This window comes from Salvelinus alpinus, chromosome 4 (assembly GCF_045679555.1).
Source record: "Salvelinus alpinus chromosome 4, SLU_Salpinus.1, whole genome shotgun sequence".
Taxonomy (NCBI): Eukaryota; Metazoa; Chordata; class Actinopteri; order Salmoniformes; family Salmonidae; genus Salvelinus; species Salvelinus alpinus.
The window spans coordinates 21,784,187-21,802,134 of record NC_092089.1 but is presented as its reverse complement, the minus strand read 5'-3'; the positions used below and the strand labels follow the sequence as shown (position 1 = coordinate 21,802,134).

The 17,948-nt window shown below is 49.1% G+C and overlaps 2 protein-coding genes across 3 annotated transcripts in view; both read left to right on the top strand.

The window, feature by feature from the left end:
- Window positions 1–17,948, top strand: part of LOC139573040 (uncharacterized) — a 145,303-nt gene that overhangs the window by 75,794 nt on the left and 51,561 nt on the right. The window lies entirely within an intron of this gene.
- Window positions 925–12,805, top strand: LOC139573034 (polysialoglycoprotein-like). 2 transcript variants are annotated; one of them, XM_071396011.1, is made up of 5 exons: window positions 925–1,067; window positions 1,244–1,309; window positions 1,473–1,556; window positions 1,693–1,813; window positions 10,836–12,805. In XM_071396011.1, exons 1-5 carry the CDS (start codon window positions 968–970, stop codon window positions 12,697–12,699), a joined length of 2,235 nt encoding a protein of 744 aa, XP_071252112.1. In that variant the 5' UTR covers window positions 925–967; the 3' UTR covers window positions 12,700–12,805. The 2 variants fall into 2 exon arrangements, with proteins under 2 accessions (XP_071252112.1, XP_071252113.1); XM_071396012.1 differs by lacking the exons at window positions 925–1,067; window positions 1,244–1,309; window positions 1,473–1,556; window positions 1,693–1,813 and adding exons at window positions 9,977–10,119; window positions 10,296–10,361; window positions 10,525–10,608 and having other exon boundaries at window positions 10,745–12,805.

Genomic DNA, 17,948 nt, shown 5'->3' with positions numbered 1-17,948 from the left:
CAGTAGAGTGGGTGTGGATGGATAAAATGACATGCTTGTGTACTAGGATAAAAAGTTGCCATTCAGGGTTAGAAGAAAAGCATTAAGATACTCGAACGCTGTTGGATTTGGTTGTATTAGCAATAAAGAGAGCAATAAAGAGAGGTTGGTTTTATGCCCTGTTAAGGTGGGGAACCATGACAGATTATGTGGAAATAGGAAGACAAGTGTGAATAATTTTGGTAATGTGTGTTATCAACAACAGTGATATTTGAACAGATTGGAGATGACTATCCATAACAATGAAATCCTTCATACAGTGAGGTTAGGGTAGGTTACCATGCTTGTCCTGAACCACAGCTGTAGACACAGCCTCCTCCAGGTCCTCAGACACTAGCTTGGAGATCCGTTACAGGATGTCTGTCACCCCACTGAGCCCCTATTGCAGGTTAGGGGTCACATCCACTTGAATGTCCTTCATATGACGAACCTCCTACAGAGCAAATGAGGGAAATATGATATATTATGATTTATGTTAGTAACAATACAATATGGGAATTTTATCCCAAAGCTACCTACAGCTAACATATATATTTATGTATGTGATCTATGTAAATAAAGGAATATAACACAGCTGTAAAACTGTGAAGGACTATATGGTGGAGGCCTACCCATTTCCCAGGAGCATTGTAAAAAGTGGATTTGGGTACAGTGTTTATTTCCCCCTAATATCTTTGAAGATTACACCTAAAATAATTAGGCCTACTTCTTTCTACTGCTGAGCTGAGACCATTAGGGTTAAACATTACAGATATAAATGCAATATATGGAGTAGAAAAGATTGCCTGCCCACCAAAGAATCAACATACGTTCTACATGGTCTATTTCTATCTGAATGTAACACCTCAATCAAGCATGTTAATTGATCGTTAAGTCATGTTTGTCAGGTAAAAGGTCATTAGTGGCCTATATAAGCCTCATACAGGCCATGGGAAGACATTACCTGTTGATAACACAGACTATTCTCATGATCATGGGAGGTGTGAGAGAATTGCTGCTCGTTGTGTTGACTGTGGGGGTTGTCAAAGGTTGGTTCACTAATTTGGGTTGAATGGATTTGTTTGGGAAATATGCCTAACTTTATAAGTTGGAGATTCAATTTTGACTTTCTGTTTCTTCCGCATTGGTCATCTTGTATTCTTCACCACTAATAATATGTAGTTATTTTGTGTCAACTCAACTTCTGTCAACACTTTCTCCTCAGTTTCTTGTTACCCTGTTGGAAAGTCCCAGAAGCAAGAGCAAGTCTCTCTGCAGAGGAGACTTGGAGGTAAGTGTTTCTTTCCACAACCCTTCTAGCTTTGTACTATGTCTATGGTGCTGCTGTGTTTGACACTCATTCAACACCATAGAGTAACTCAGTTGTCTAAATAATGTTGTCAAACCCTTTGATTTGGTCATTTTGCTTGTGTACCTTAACCTACGTTTTTCAGAGCTGTCATCAAATGACGTCTCCATTGTGCATGCCCTGGCCTTGCTCCGATCCATAGGGTCTGACGCTAAACAAGACAGAGAAGGTACGGCCTGAAACATATACTTTTAAATCTGTGTTGGGTTCATGTTGCTCAACATTCGAATGGCAATTTGGCCTAGACCGTGTAGAACAGCTGTGTTGCTGTAGAATACCCAACTGTTCCTTTGTTTTCTCTCTAGACTATTTAGAGACTAATGAAGTAGAATCCAAAGCTTCTCCAAACCATGGTAGCTCTACGGCAAATGATGCCCTGTCCTCTGACGACGCTACCTCTGAAGCTGGCCCGTCTGACGACGCTACCTCTGAAGCTGCCACTGGCCCGTCTGACGACGCTACCTCTGAAGCTGCCACTGGCCCGTCTGACGACGCTACCTCTGAAGCTGCCACTGGCCCGTCTCACGACGCTACCCCTGAAGTTGCCACTGGCCCGTCTGACGACGCTACCCCTGAAGCTGCCACTGGCCCGTCTGACGACGCTACCCCTGAAGCTGCCACTGGCCCGTCTGACGACGCTACCCCTGAAGCTGCCACTGGCCCGTCTGACGACGCTACCCCTGAAGCTGCCACTGGCCCGTCTGACGACGCTACCCCTGAAGCTGCCACTGGCCCGTCTGACGACGCTACCCCTGAAGCTGCCACTGGCCCGTCTGACGACGCTACCCCTGAAGCTGCCACTGGCCCGTCTGACGACGCTACCCCTGAAGCTGCCACTGGCCCGTCTGACGACGCTACCCCTGAAGCTGCCACTGGCCCGTCTGACGACGCTACCCCTGAAGCTGCCACTGGCCCGTCTGACGACGCTACCCCTGAAGCTGCCACTGGCCCGTCTGACGACGCTACCCCTGAAGCTGCCACTGGCCCGTCTGACGACGCTACCCCTGAAGCTGCCACTGGCCCGTCTGACGACGCTACCTCTGAAGCTGCCACTGGCCCGTCTGACGACGCTACCTCTGAAGCTGCCACTGGCCCGTCTGACGACGCTACCCCTGAAGCTGCCACTGGCCCGTCTGACGACGCTACCCCTGAAGCTGCCACTGGCCCGTCTGACGACGCTACCCCTGAAGCTGCCACTGGCCCGTCTGACGACGCTACCCCTGAAGCTGCCACTGGCCCGTCTGACGACGCTACCCCTGAAGCTGCCACTGGCCCGTCTGACGACGCTACCCCTGAAGCTGCCACTGGCCCGTCTGACGACGCTACCCCTGAAGCTGCCACTGGCCCGTCTGACGACGCTACCCCTGAAGCTGCCACTGGCCCGTCTGACGACGCTACCCCTGAAGCTGCCACTGGCCCGTCTGACGACGCTACCCCTGAAGCTGCCACTGGCCCGTCTGACGACGCTACCCCTGAAGCTGCCACTGGCCCGTCTGACGACGCTACCCCTGAAGCTGCCACTGGCCCGTCTGACGACGCTACCCCTGAAGCTGCCACTGGCCCGTCTGACGACGCTACCCCTGAAGCTGCCACTGGCCCGTCTGACGACGCTACCCCTGAAGCTGCCACTGGCCCGTCTGACGACGCTACCCCTGAAGCTGCCACTGGCCCGTCTGACGACGCTACCCCTGAAGCTGCCACTGGCCCGTCTGACGACGCTACCCCTGAAGCTGCCACTGGCCCGTCTGACGACGCTACCCCTGAAGCTGCCACTGGCCCGTCTGACGACGCTACCCCTGAAGCTGCCACTGGCCCGTCTGACGACGCTACCCCTGAAGCTGCCACTGGCCCGTCTGACGACGCTACCCCTGAAGCTGCCACTGGCCCGTCTGACGACGCTACCCCTGAAGCTGCCACTGGCCCGTCTGACGACGCTACCCCTGAAGCTGCCACTGGCCCGTCTGACGACGCTACCCCTGAAGCTGCCACTGGCCCGTCTGACGACGCTACCCCTGAAGCTGCCACTGGCCCGTCTGACGACGCTACCCCTGAAGCTGCCACTGGCCCGTCTGACGACGCTACCCCTGAAGCTGCCACTGGCCCGTCTGACGACGCTACCCCTGAAGCTGCCACTGGCCCGTCTGACGACGCTACCTCTGAAGCTGCCACTGGCCCGTCTGACGACGCTACCTCTGAAGCTGCCACTGGCCCGTCTGACGACGCTACCTCTGAAGCTGCCACTGGCCCGTCTGACGACGCTACCTCTGAAGCTGCCACTGGCCCGTCTGACGACGCTACCTCTGAAGCTGCCACTGGCCCGTCTGACGACGCTACCTCTGAAGCTGCCACTGGCCCGTCTGACGACGCTACCTCTGAAGCTGCCACTGGCCCGTCTGACGACGCTACCTCTGAAGCTGCCACTGGCCCGTCTGACGACGCTACCTCTGAAGCTGCCACTGGCCCGTCTGACGACGCTACCTCTGAAGCTGCCACTGGCCCGTCTGACGACGCTACCTCTGAAGCTGCCACTGGCCCGTCTGACGACGCTACCTCTGAAGCTGCCACTGGCCCGTCTGACGACGCTACCTCTGAAGCTGCCACTGGCCCGTCTGACGACGCTACCTCTGAAGCTGCCACTGGCCCGTCTGACGACGCTACCTCTGAAGCTGCCACTGGCCCGTCTGACGACGCTACCTCTGAAGCTGCCACTGGCCCGTCTGACGACGCTACCTCTGAAGCTGCCACTGGCCCGTCTGACGACGCTACCTCTGAAGCTGCCACTGGCCCGTCTGACGACGCTACCTCTGAAGCTGCCACTGGCCCGTCTGACGACGCTACCTCTGAAGCTGCCACTGGCCCGTCTGACGACGCTACCTCTGAAGCTGCCACTGGCCCGTCTGACGACGCTACCTCTGAAGCTGCCACTGGCCCGTCTGACGACGCTACCTCTGAAGCTGCCACTGGCCCGTCTGACGACGCTACCTCTGAAGCTGCCACTGGCCCGTCTGACGACGCTACCTCTGAAGCTGCCACTGGCCCGTCTGACGACGCTACCTCTGAAGCTGCCACTGGCCCGTCTGACGACGCTACCTCTGAAGCTGCCACTGGCCCGTCTGACGACGCTACCTCTGAAGCTGCCACTGGCCTTACTTCTGCATCTCAGCCCCCGTTGACCACAAACATGGATATCTGACGTGGGACATGGTGCTCGGGGTCCATGCAAGAGTTCATGGGTACTCTAGTCCAGGTTGTGTGTAACGGCATGTTCTTGTTTTGGCTCAATTAAACGCTAACTGTAATACTTGTGTCCTCAGTATTGTTTTGACGGTTCCTACTTTGAGTTGAGGTCTATGACCTGACTGGGGTAATGTCAACATTTATTTTGCATTATAACCATGCTTTGGCATCAGCAATATGTCTACTTTGACCCCTGAGCTTAAATTACCATTTGACTTAAGCTACATTTGGTCAAATTATGCTAGTAGCATCACATGATGTGGAATGGGTTCTAGTTCATTTAAACTTGATGGTTGTGGAGCTGAGTGTTTGGGATTTGTACATATGAGGCTGTTGCTAGAATCTGGGTTTAATGGTGTCAGTGCTAACTAATATCACGGTTGTCAACTTGCATTTAAATGACTCTGCTGGGTGTCTTCTCTCGTAACTGACTTGGTTTCCTATTAGTTAATGCTTACATGTAAAACCAGCTCTCGTATCATTAGCCCATCGTTTTGGCGGTTGGTCTTCATATCCCAGTTCTAATCCAAACTTTCAGGTTAAATTCAGGCTGTCCCTCACGTCTAGATCCAGCAGAGACTGAACCAGGACCTCCATAGCATGGTGGTGGCCGTGGTACGCCTGACTAGATATACACTCTTAATATAATCAATGTCCTGTGGTACGCCTGAACAGAAATACAGTGCTAGACCTCTAGTAGACCAGAGTCTTTCAATCGGGAGCCCATTTTTGCTCCCGCACAGCATCAACATCTGAGGTCCCTGCCAAGCGTGGGATTGAGAAACAAACACTACTTCTCCTCTGAGGTTTATTAACTCAAATGGCAAAATAAGGAAATCATCATCACTGTGTAGAATATGCATGTATTTCACACTAATCAGGAATAGATAGGAATTTGGTGTGTGAGTCTCTCTGGACAGTCAACTTCCTGTGGAAAATCAACACCATGCCTGCATCCCAGATAGCACCCTATTCCCTATGTAGTTAACAACTTTTGATCAGGGCCTATAAGGATCTGGTCAAAAGTAGTGTACTAAGTAGGGAATAGGGTGCCATTTGTCATATGGAGACCACTACAGGAGCAGGTAGGCTTTACTCACAGCGAGGTGTAGAGAGGGCTGATGGGAGCTCTGACATCAAAGTCGTTTAGCATGTCTGTCCCTGAGGTTTCAATTAGTTGAGGAAAGACAAGGACGGCCAGTTCAGACTTGTAACATATTTACTTGGAAGTTTAGTCTAGTAGCATGTGAAACATGGTAAATCTCAGTGACCAACCCCTGCAGACATACTGGGGTGTTGCATCCATACCTTAAACAAGCAAGTGTGAGAAAGTTACCAACTGGCACTTACATCTAAAGGTGTTTCACTTGCAATCTGGAAAAAGAACATCAAGAGTGACGATGCGTCCACGACAAACATGCAGCCACACCTTAAAACCTACTGTTGGGTTCTGAGAATATGAAATATACTAATTCATGTCACTGAGGGAGAGCGCTTAATGTATAACGTTTACATTATGTCAGGATATGTTATTGTTAGCCATCTGGGATCCTCTGGGATTTTTTGTTTATTTCACCTTTATTTAACCAGGTAAGCTAGTTGAGAACAAGTTCTCATTTACAACTGCGACCTGGCCAAGATAAAGCAAAGCAGTGCGACACAAACAACACAGTTACACATGGAATAAACAAGCGTACAGTCAATAACACAATAGAAAAAAAGAAAGTCTATACAGGTGTGCAAATGGCGTGAGGAGGTAAGGCAATAAATAGGCCATAGTTTCAAAGTAATAAACATTTTTCAGACTAACACTGGAGTGATAGATGAGCAGATGATGAGCAAGTAGTGATACTGGTGTGCAGAAAAGTAAATAAAAACAATATGGGGATGAGGTGGGTAGATTGAGGTGGGCTATTTACAGATGAACTATGTATAGCTGCAGTGATCGGTTAGCTGCTCAGATAGCTGATATTTAAAGTTAGTGAGTGAAATGTAAGTCTCCAGCTTCAGCGATTTTTGCAATTCGTTCCAGTCACTGGCAGCAGAGAACTGGAAGGAAAGGCGGCCAAAAGAGGTGTTGGCTTTGGGGATAACCAGTGAGATATACCTGCTGGAGCGCGTGCTACGGGTGGGTGTTATCGTGACCAGTGAGCTGAGATAAGGCGGAGCTTTACCTAGCATAGACTTATAGATGACCTGGAGCCAGTGGGTCTGGCGACGAATATGTAGCGAGGGCCAGCCGACAAGAGCATACAGGTCGTAGTGGTGGGTGGTATAAGGGGCTTTGGTAACAACACGGATGGCTCTGTGATAGACTGCATCCAGTTTGCTGAGTAGAGTATTGGAAGCTATTTTGTAGATGACATCGCCAAAGTCGAGGATTGGTAGGATAGTCAGTTTTACTAGGGTAAGTTTGGCGGCGTGAGTGAAGGAGGCTTTGTTGCGAAATAGAAAGCTGTTTCTAGATTTGATTTTGGATTGGAGATGTTTGATATGAGTCTGGAAGGAGAGTTTACAGTCTAGCCAAACACCTAGGTATTTTTTAGTTGTCCACGTATTCTAGGTCAGAACCGTCCAGAGTAGTGATGCTAGTCGGGCGGGCGGGTGCGGCCAGCGAACGGTTGAAAAGCATGCATTTGGTTTTACTAGCGTTTAAGAGCAGTTGGAGGCCACGGAAGGAGCGTTGTATGGCATTGAAGCTCGTTTGGAGGTTAGTTAACACAGTATCCAAAGAAGGGCCAGATGTATACAGAATGCTGTCGTCTGCGTAGAGGTGGATCAGGGAATCACACGCAGCAAGAGTGACATCGTTGATATATACAGAGAAAAGTGTCGGCCCGAGAATTGAACCCTGTGGTACTCCCATAGAGACTGCCAGAGGTCCGGACAACAGGCCTTCCAATTTGACACACTGAACTCTGTCTGCGAAGTAGTTGGTGAACCAGGCGAGACAGTCATTTGAGAAACCAAGGCTGTTGAGTCTGCCGATAAGAATACGGTGATTGACAGAGTCGAAAGCCTTGGCCAGGTCGATGAAGACGGCTGCACAGTACTGTCTTTTATCGATGGCGGTTATGATATCGTTTAGTACCTTGAGCGTGGCTGAGGTGCACCCATGACCAGCTCGGAAACTGGATTGCATAGCGGAGAAGGTACGGTGGGATTCGAAATGGTCAGTGATCTGTTTATTAACTTGGCTTTCGAAGACTTTAGAAAGGCAGGGCAGGATGGATATAGGTCTATAACAGTTTGGGTCTAGAGTGTCACCCCCTTTGAAGAGGGGGATGACCGCGGCAGCTTTCCAATCTTTAGGGATCTCGGACGATACGAAAGAGAGGTTGAACAGACTGGTAATAGGGGTTGCAACAATGGCGGCGGATAATTTTAGAAAGAGAGGGTCCAGATTGTCGAGCCCAGCTGATTTGTACGGGTCCAGTTTTTGCAGCTCTTTCAGAACATCTGCTACCTGGATTTGGGTGAAGGAGAAGCTGGGGAGGCTCGGGCAAGTAGCTGCGGGGTGTGCGGAGCTGTTGGCCGGAGTTGGGGTAGCCAGGAAGAAAACATGGCCAGCCGTAGAGAAATGCTTATTGAAATTTTCGATTATCATGGATTTATCGGTGGTGACCGTGTTACCTAGCCTCAATGCAGTGGGCAGCTGGGAGGAGGTGCTCTTGTTCTCCATGGACTTTACAGTGTCCCAAAACTTTTTGGAGTTAGAGCTACACTATGCAAATTTCTGGTTGAAAAATCTACCAGACACAGTCTGGTACCAATCAACATGACAGCCTTGAGTTGGGGAGGAGTGAGCACTTTGGGGTAGCGGTCAGGTCAGATGAAGTGAGGAAGAACAGATATCACAAAGGTTCTGTCTAGCAACAGAGATGCATTGGCTGTTCAGAGGTGTAGGAGTAGACTCAGCATAGGAGAAAGGATTAAATATCAGTGCTTGTGTGAATATGTCTTTTGTCTAATGCAGCTGTCTTGACCCTCTGGGAAGAATAAACTTGGTTAAAGCTTTCATAGTGTCCGTCGAGTTTTTACTCTGAGAATTAGAACCTAACAGTTGGCACTGCGAGCAGGGTTCACCACGATTTGCAGTCGAACTAGAGATTCTGAATCAGTGAAACAGAAACAAGGTAGGCACAGTTCCTACACCTGTTATCACTAATTCTGACATCTTGGGGAGATGAGAGTCGTACGCTGAACCAATTATAGGGTACGGACCTAGAAAGCCTGAGCTTATTCAGTAGTCCCATTGTAATTATGACCGGTCGTAGCTTTGTGGTATATGGTAAGTCCTGGAAGGTAAACCACAACAGGTTGATACCTGCAAAGGGTAAGTCCTAGGGGGTAAGACCCGGGTGGGGTTGGTTACCTGCTAATACCTGTAACGAGTGGGTGAAAGTCTCAGCCGCAGTGGACATGCGGCAGTAGAGTGGGTGTGGATGGATAAAATGACATGCTTGTGTACTAGGATAAAAAGTTGCCATTCAGGGTTAGAAGAAAAGCATTAAGATACTCGAACGCTGTTGGATTTGGTTGTATTAGCAATAAAGAGAGCAATAAAGAGAGGTTGGTTTTATGCCCTGTTAAGGTGGGGAACCATGACAGATTATGTGGAAATAGGAAGACAAGTGTGAATAATTTTGGTAATGTGTGTTATCAACAACAGTGATATTTGAACAGATTGGAGATGACTATCCATAACAATGAAATCCTTCATACAGTGAGGTTAGGGTAGGTTACCATGCTTGTCCTGAACCACAGCTGTAGACACAGCCTCCTCCAGGTCCTCAGACACTAGCTTGGAGATCCGTTACAGGATGTCTGTCACCCCACTGAGCCCCTATTGCAGGTTAGGGGTCACATCCACTTGAATGTCCTTCATATGACGAACCTCCTACAGAGCAAATGAGGGAAATATGATATATTATGATTTATGTTAGTAACAATACAATATGGGAATTTTATCCCAAAGCTACCTACAGCTAACATATATATTTATGTATGTGATCTATGTAAATAAAGGAATATAACACAGCTGTAAAACTGTGAAGGACTATATGGTGGAGGCCTACCCATTTCCCAGGAGCATTGTAAAAAGTGGATTTGGGTACAGTGTTTATTTCCCCCTAATATCTTTGAAGATTACACCTAAAATAATTAGGCCTACTTCTTTCTACTGCTGAGCTGAGACCATTAGGGTTAAACATTACAGATATAAATGCAATATATGGAGTAGAAAAGATTGCCTGCCCACCAAAGAATCAACATACGTTCTACATGGTCTATTTCTATCTGAATGTAACACCTCAATCAAGCATGTTAATTGATCGTTAAGTCATGTTTGTCAGGTAAAAGGTCATTAGTGGCCTATATAAGCCTCATACAGGCCATGGGAAGACATTACCTGTTGATAACACAGACTATTCTCATGATCATGGGAGGTGTGAGAGAATTGCTGCTCGTTGTGTTGACTGTGGGGGTTGTCAAAGGTTGGTTCACTAATTTGGGTTGAATGGATTTGTTTGGGAAATATGCCTAACTTTATAAGTTGGAGATTCAATTTTGACTTTCTGTTTCTTCCGCATTGGTCATCTTGTATTCTTCACCACTAATAATATGTAGTTATTTTGTGTCAACTCAACTTCTGTCAACACTTTCTCCTCAGTTTCTTGTTACCCTGTTGGAAAGTCCCAGAAGCAAGAGCAAGTCTCTCTGCAGAGGAGACTTGGAGGTAAGTGTTTCTTTCCACAACCCTTCTAGCTTTGTACTATGTCTATGGTGCTGCTGTGTTTGACACTCATTCAACACCATAGAGTAACTCAGTTGTCTAAATAATGTTGTCAAACCCTTTGATTTGGTCATTTTGCTTGTGTACCTTAACCTACGTTTTTCAGAGCTGTCATCAAATGACGTCTCCATTGTGCATGCCCTGGCCTTGCTCCGATCCATAGGGTCTGACGCTAAACAAGACAGAGAAGGTACGGCCTGAAACATATACTTTTAAATCTGTGTTGGGTTCATGTTGCTCAACATTCGAATGGCAATTTGGCCTAGACTGTGTAGAACAGCTGTGTTGCTGTAGAATACCCAACTGTTCCTTTGTTTTCTCTCTAGACTATTTAGAGACTAATGAAGTAGAATCCCAAGCTTCTCCAAACCATGGTAGCTCTACGGCAAATGATGCCCTGTCCTCTGACGACGCTACCTCTGAAGCTGGCCCGTCTGACGACGCTGCCACTGGCCCGTCTGACGACGCTACCTCTGAAGCTGCCACTGGCCCGTCTGACGACGCTACCTCTGAAGCTGCTACCTCTGAAGCTGCCACTGGCCCGTCTGACGACGCTACCCCTGAAGTTGCCACTGGCCCGTCTGACGACGCTACCCCTGAAGCTGCCACTGGCCCGTCTGACGACGCTACCCCTGAAGCTGCCACTGGCCCGTCTGACGACGCTACCCCTGAAGCTGCCACTGGCCCGTCTGACGACGCTACCCCTGAAGCTGCCACTGGCCCGTCTGACGACGCTACCCCTGAAGCTGCCACTGGCCCGTCTGACGACGCTACCCCTGAAGCTGCCACTGGCCCGTCTGACGACGCTACCCCTGAAGCTGCCACTGGCCCGTCTGACGACGCTACCTCTGAAGCTGCCACTGGCCCGTCTGACGACGCTACCTCTGAAGCTGCCACTGGCCCGTCTGACGACGCTACCTCTGAAGCTGCCACTGGCCCGTCTGACGACGCTACCTCTGAAGCTGCCACTGGCCCGTCTGACGACGCTACCTCTGAAGCTGCCACTGGCCCGTCTGACGACGCTACCTCTGAAGCTGCCACTGGCCCGTCTGACGACGCTACCTCTGAAGCTGCCACTGGCCCGTCTGACGACGCTACCTCTGAAGCTGCCACTGGCCCGTCTGACGACGCTACCCCTGAAGCTGCCACTGGCCCGTCTGACGACGCTACCCCTGAAGCTGCCACTGGCCCGTCTGACGACGCTACCCCTGAAGCTGCCACTGGCCCGTCTGACGACGCTACCCCTGAAGCTGCCACTGGCCCGTCTGACGACGCTACCCCTGAAGCTGCCACTGGCCCGTCTGACGACGCTACCCCTGAAGCTGCCACTGGCCCGTCTGACGACGCTACCCCTGAAGCTGCCACTGGCCCGTCTGACGACGCTACCCCTGAAGCTGCCACTGGCCCGTCTGACGACGCTACCCCTGAAGCTGCCACTGGCCCGTCTGACGACGCTACCCCTGAAGCTGCCACTGGCCCGTCTGACGACGCTACCCCTGAAGCTGCCACTGGCCCGTCTGACGACGCTACCCCTGAAGCTGCCACTGGCCCGTCTGACGACGCTACCCCTGAAGCTGCCACTGGCCCGTCTGACGACGCTACCTCTGAAGCTGCCACTGGCCCGTCTGACGACGCTACCTCTGAAGCTGCCACTGGCCCGTCTGACGACGCTACCTCTGAAGCTGCCACTGGCCCGTCTGACGACGCTACCTCTGAAGCTGCCACTGGCCCGTCTGACGACGCTACCTCTGAAGCTGCCACTGGCCCGTCTGACGACGCTACCTCTGAAGCTGCCACTGGCCCGTCTGACGACGCTACCTCTGAAGCTGCCACTGGCCCGTCTGACGACGCTACCTCTGAAGCTGCCACTGGCCCGTCTGACGACGCTACCTCTGAAGCTGCCACTGGCCCGTCTGACGACGCTACCTCTGAAGCTGCCACTGGCCCGTCTGACGACGCTACCTCTGAGGCTGCCACTGGCCCGTCTGACGACGCTACCTCTGAGGCTGCCACTGGCCCGTCTGACGACGCTACCTCTGAAGCTGCCACTGGCCCGTCTGACGACGCTACCTCTGAAGCTGCCACTGGCCCGTCTGACGACGCTACCTCTGAAGCTGCCGCTGGCCCGTCTGACGACGCTACCTCTGAAGCTGCCACTGGCCCGTCTGACGACGCTACCTCTGAAGCTGCCACTGGCCCGTCTGACGACGCTACCTCGGCAGCTGCCACTGGCCTTACTTCTGCATCTCAGCCCCCGTTGACCACAAACATGGATATCTGACGTGGGACATGGTGCTCGGGGTCCATGCAAGAGTTCATGGGTACTCTAGTCCAGGTTGTGTGTAACTGCATTTTCTTGTTTTGGCTCAATTAAACGCTAACTGTAATACTTGTGTCCTCAGTATTGTTTTGACGGTTCCTACTTTGAGTTGAGGTCTATGACCTGACTGGGGTAATGTCAACATTTATTTTGCATTATAACCATGCTTTGGCATCAGCAGTATGTCTACTTTGACCCCTGTGCTTAAATTACCATTTGACTTAAGCTACATTTGGTCAAATTATGCTAGTAGCATCACATGATGTGGAATGGGTTCTAGTTCATTTAAACTTGATGGTTGTGGAACTGAGTGTTTGGGGTTGGTACATAGTGGGGCAATAAAGTATTTAGTCAGCCACCAATTGTGCAAGTTCTCCCACTTAAAGATGAGAGGCCTGTAATTTTCATCATAGGTACACTTCAACTATGACAGACAAAATGAGAAAAAAAAATCCAGAAAATCACGTTGTAGGATTTTTAATGAATTTATTTGCAAATTATGGTGGAATATAAGTATTTGGTCAATAACAAAAGTTTATCTCAATACTTTGTCATTGCCAACAAAGGGTATATAACAGAGGTCAAACGTTTTCTGTAAGTCTTCACAAGGTTTTCACACACTGTTGCTGGTATTTTGGCCCATTCCTCCATGCAGATCTCCTCTAGAGCAGTGATGTTTTGGGGCTGTTGCTGGGCAACACGGACTTTCAACTTCCTCTGAAGATTTTCTATGGGGTTGAGATCTGGAGACTGGCTAGGCCACTCCAGGACCTTGAAATGCTTCTTACGAAGCCACTCCTTCGTTGCCCGGGCGGTGTGTTTGGGATCTTTGTCATGCTGAAAGACCCAGCCACGTTTCATCTTCAATGCCCTTGCTGATGGAAGGAGGTTTTCAATCAATCTCACGATACATGGCCCCATTCTTTCCTTTACACGGATCAGTCGTCCTCGTCCCTTTGCAGAAAAACAGCCCCAAAGCATGATGTTTCCACCCCCATGCGTCACAGTAGGTATGGTGTTCTTTGGATGCAACTCAGCATTCTTTGTCCTCCAAACACGACGAGTTGAGTTTTTACCAAAAAGTTATATTTTGGTTTCATCTGACCATATGTCATTCTCCCAATCTTCTGGATCATCCAAATGCTCTCTAGCAAACTTCAGACGGGCCTGGACATGTACTGGCTTAAGCAGGGGGACACGTCTGGCACTGCAGGATTTGAGTCCCTGGCGGCGTAGTGTGTTACTGATGGTAGGCTTAGTTACTTTGGTCCCAGCTCTCTGCAGGTCATTCACTAGGTCCCCCCGTGTGGTTCTAGGATTTTTGCTCACCGTTCTTGTGATCATTTTGACCCCACGGGTGAGATCTTGCGTGGAGCCCCAGATCGAGGGAGATTATCAGTGGTCTTGTATGTCTTCCATTTCCTAATAATTGCTCCCACAGTTGATTTCTTCAAACCAAGCTGCTTACCTATTGCAGATTCACTCTTCCCAGCCTGGTGCAGGTCTACAATTTTGTTTCTGGTGTCCTTTGACAGCTCTTCGGCCATAGTGGAGTTTGGAGTGTGAATGTTTGAGGTTGTGGACAGGTGTCTTTTATACTGATAACAAGTTCAAACAGGTGCCATTAATACAAGTAACGAGTGGAGGACAGAGGAGTCTCTTAAAGAAGTTACAGGTCTGTGAGAGCCAGAAATACTTATTTTCCACCATAATTTGCAAATTAATTAATAAAAAATCCTACAATGTGATTTTCTGGAGAAAAAAATTATCTTGTCTGTCATAGTTGAAGTATACCTATGATAAATTACAGGCCTCTCATCTTTAAGTGGGAGAACTTGCACAATTGGTGGCTGACTAAATACTTTTTTGCCCCACTGTATGAGGCTGCTAGAATCGGGGTTAATGGTGTCAGTGCTAACTAATATCACGGTTGTCAACTTGCATTTAAATGACTCTGCTGGGTGTCTTCTCTCGTAACTGACTTGGTTTCCTATTAGTGAATGCTTACATGTAAAACCAGCTCTCGTATCATTAGCCCATCGTTTTGGCGGTGTGTCTTCATATCCCAGTGCCAATCCAAACTTTCAGGTTTAAATAAGTCAATGCTAACCTGTCTTAGCTGGCAGGCTGCTATCAGGTCCAGGCTTTCCCAGAGTTGCTTGTAGCGCCGCTATCCTAGGGTTTGAGGGCAGGAACAGTTTGACCAGGATTTCCCACCCACTCCGATTTACATGGGATAAACCATTGGAAGAAACCGCTAAATTTCTATGAGAAGCGTGAGGAAGTCTGTTCATACAGGCCTTCTCTAGCCGCATGATGAATGCTTAGGGTGTGCGTCGTAGCAAACCGTACTTAGTCGCCATGAATTCAAAAAGCACGTACACGCAACCTTTAAATGCAGTTAATACAGCAACAAAATTGGCTCCAACTTTTGAGCTACCGGTAGGTATCTGCTGTAATTCAAACTGTGGCACCGCTTTACTCATTTATGCCAACCAAATCCAGATAGCAAATGTTCTGAAAGAGCTGCAAAACCTGGACCCATACAAATCAGCTGGGCTTGACAATCTAGACCCTCTATTTCTGAAACTCTCCGCCGCCATTGTCGCAACCCCTATTACCAGCCTGTTCAACCTCTTTCATATCGTCTGAGATCCCCAAGGATTGGAAAGCTGCCGCGGTCATCCCCCTCTTCAAAGGGGGAGACACCCTGGACCCAAACTGTTACAGACCTATATCCATCCTGCCCTGCCTATCTAAGGTCTTCGAAAGCCAAGTTAATAAACAAATCACTGACCATCTCGAATTCCACCGTACCTTCTCCACTGCGCAATCCGGTTTCCGAGCCGGTCACGGGTGCACCCCGGTCACGGGTGCACCCCGGTCACGGGTGCACCTCAGCCACGCTCAAGGTACTAAACGATATCATAACCGCCATCGATAAAAGACAGTACTGTGCAGCCGTCTTCATCGACTAGGCTAAGGCTTTCGACTCTGTCAATCACCGTATTCTTATCGGCAGACTCAACAGCCTTGGTTTCTCAAATGACTGTCTCGCCTGGTTCACCAACTACTTCGCAGACAGAGTTCAGTGTGTCAATTTGGAAGGCCTGTTGTCCGGACCTCTGGCAGTCTCTATGGGAGTACCACAGGGTTCAATTCTCGGGCCGACACTTTTCTCTGTATATATCAACGATGTCACTCTTGCTGCGTGTGATTCCCTGATCCACCTCTACGCAGACGACAGCATTCTGTATACATCTGGCCCTTCTTTGGATACTGTGTTAACTAACCTCCAAACGAGCTTCAATGCCATACAACGCTCCTTCCGTGGCCTCCAACTGCTCTTAAACGCTAGTAAAACCAAATGCATGCTTTTTAACCGTTCGCTGCACGCACCCGCCCGCCCGACTAGCATCACTACTCTGGACGGTTCTGACCTAGAATACGTGGACAACTACAAATACCTAGGTGTCTGGCTAGACTGTAAACTCTCCTTCCAAAGTCAAATCAAACATCTCCAATCCAAAATCAAATCTAGAATCGGCTTTCTATTTCGCAACAAAGCCTCCTTCACTCACGCCGCCAAACTTACCCTAGTAAAACTGACTATCCTACCAATCCTCGACTTTGGCGATGTCATCTACAAAATAGCTTCCAATACTCTACTCAGCAAACTGGATGCAGTCTATCACAGTGCCATCCGTGTTGTTACCAAAGCCCCTTATACCACCCACCACTACGACCTGTATGCTCTTGTCGGCTGGCCCTCGCTACATATTCGTCGCCAGACCCACTGGCTCCAGGTCATCTATAAGTCTATGCTAGGTAAAGCTCCGCCTTATCTCAGCTCACTGGTCACGATAACAACACCCACCCGTAGCACGCGCTCCAGCAGGTATATCTCACTGGTCATCCCCAAAGCCAACACCTCTTTTGGCCGCCTTTCCTTCCAGTTCTCTGCTGCCAGTGAAACTGGAACGAATTGCAAAAATCGCAGAAGCTGGAGACTTACATTTCACTCACTAACTTTAAATATCAGCTATCTGAGCAGCTAACCGATCACTGCAGCTATACATAGTTCATCTGTAAATAGCCCACCCCAATCTACCCACCTCATCCCCATATTGTTTTTATTTACTTTTCTGCTCTTTTGCACACCAGTATCACTACTTGCTCATCATCTGCTCATCTATCACTCCAGTGTTAGTCTGCAAAATGTTTATTACTTTGAAACTATGGCCTATTTATTGCCTTACCTCCTCACGCCATTTGCACACCTGTATAGACTTTCTTTTTTTCTATTGTGTTATTGACTGTACGCTTGTTTATTCCATGTGTAACTCTGTGTTGTTGTTTGTGTCGCACTGCTTTGCTTTATCTTGGCCAGGTCGCAGTTGTAAATGAGAACTTGTTCTCAACTAGCTTACCTGGTTAAATAAGGGTGAAATAAACAAAAAAATCCCAGAGGATCCCAGATGGCTAACAATAACATATCCTGACACAACGTAAACGTTATACATTAAGCGCTCTCCCTCAGTGACATGAATTAGTATATTTCATATTCTCAGAACCCAACAGTAGGTTTTAAGGTGTGGCTGCATGTTTGTCGTGGACGCATTGTCACTCTTGATGTTCTTTTTCCAGATTGCAAGTGAAACACCTTTAGATGTAAGTGCCAGTTGGTAACTTTCTCACACTTGCTTGTTTAAGGTATGGATGCAACACCCCAGTATGTCTGCAGGGGCTGGTCACTGAGATTTACCATGTTTCACATGCTACTAGACTAACCTTCCAAGTAAATATGTTACAAGTCTGAACTGGCCGTCCTTGTCTTTCCTCAACTAATTGAAACCTCAGGGACAGACATGCTAAACGACTTTGATGTCAGAGCTCCCATCAGCCCTCTCTACACCTCGCTGTGAGTAAAGCCTACCTGCTCCTGTAGTGGTCTCCATATTACAAATGGCACCCTATTCCCTATTTAATACACTACGTTTGACCAGATCCTTATAGACCCTTATAGACCCTGATGTTCAGGGATGTTCAGTAGGAAGTGACTTCCTACTGCGTCACTTCCTGTTGAATCTGCAGACGTGTTGCTGTGCGTTTTGCTGCCAACTTTACTTTGCTAGCTGACAACTTTACGTTTTTTTGTTTTGTTTTTGTTTTTAATTACCGTTTATATTTTTAGTTTTTTCCATCGCAAC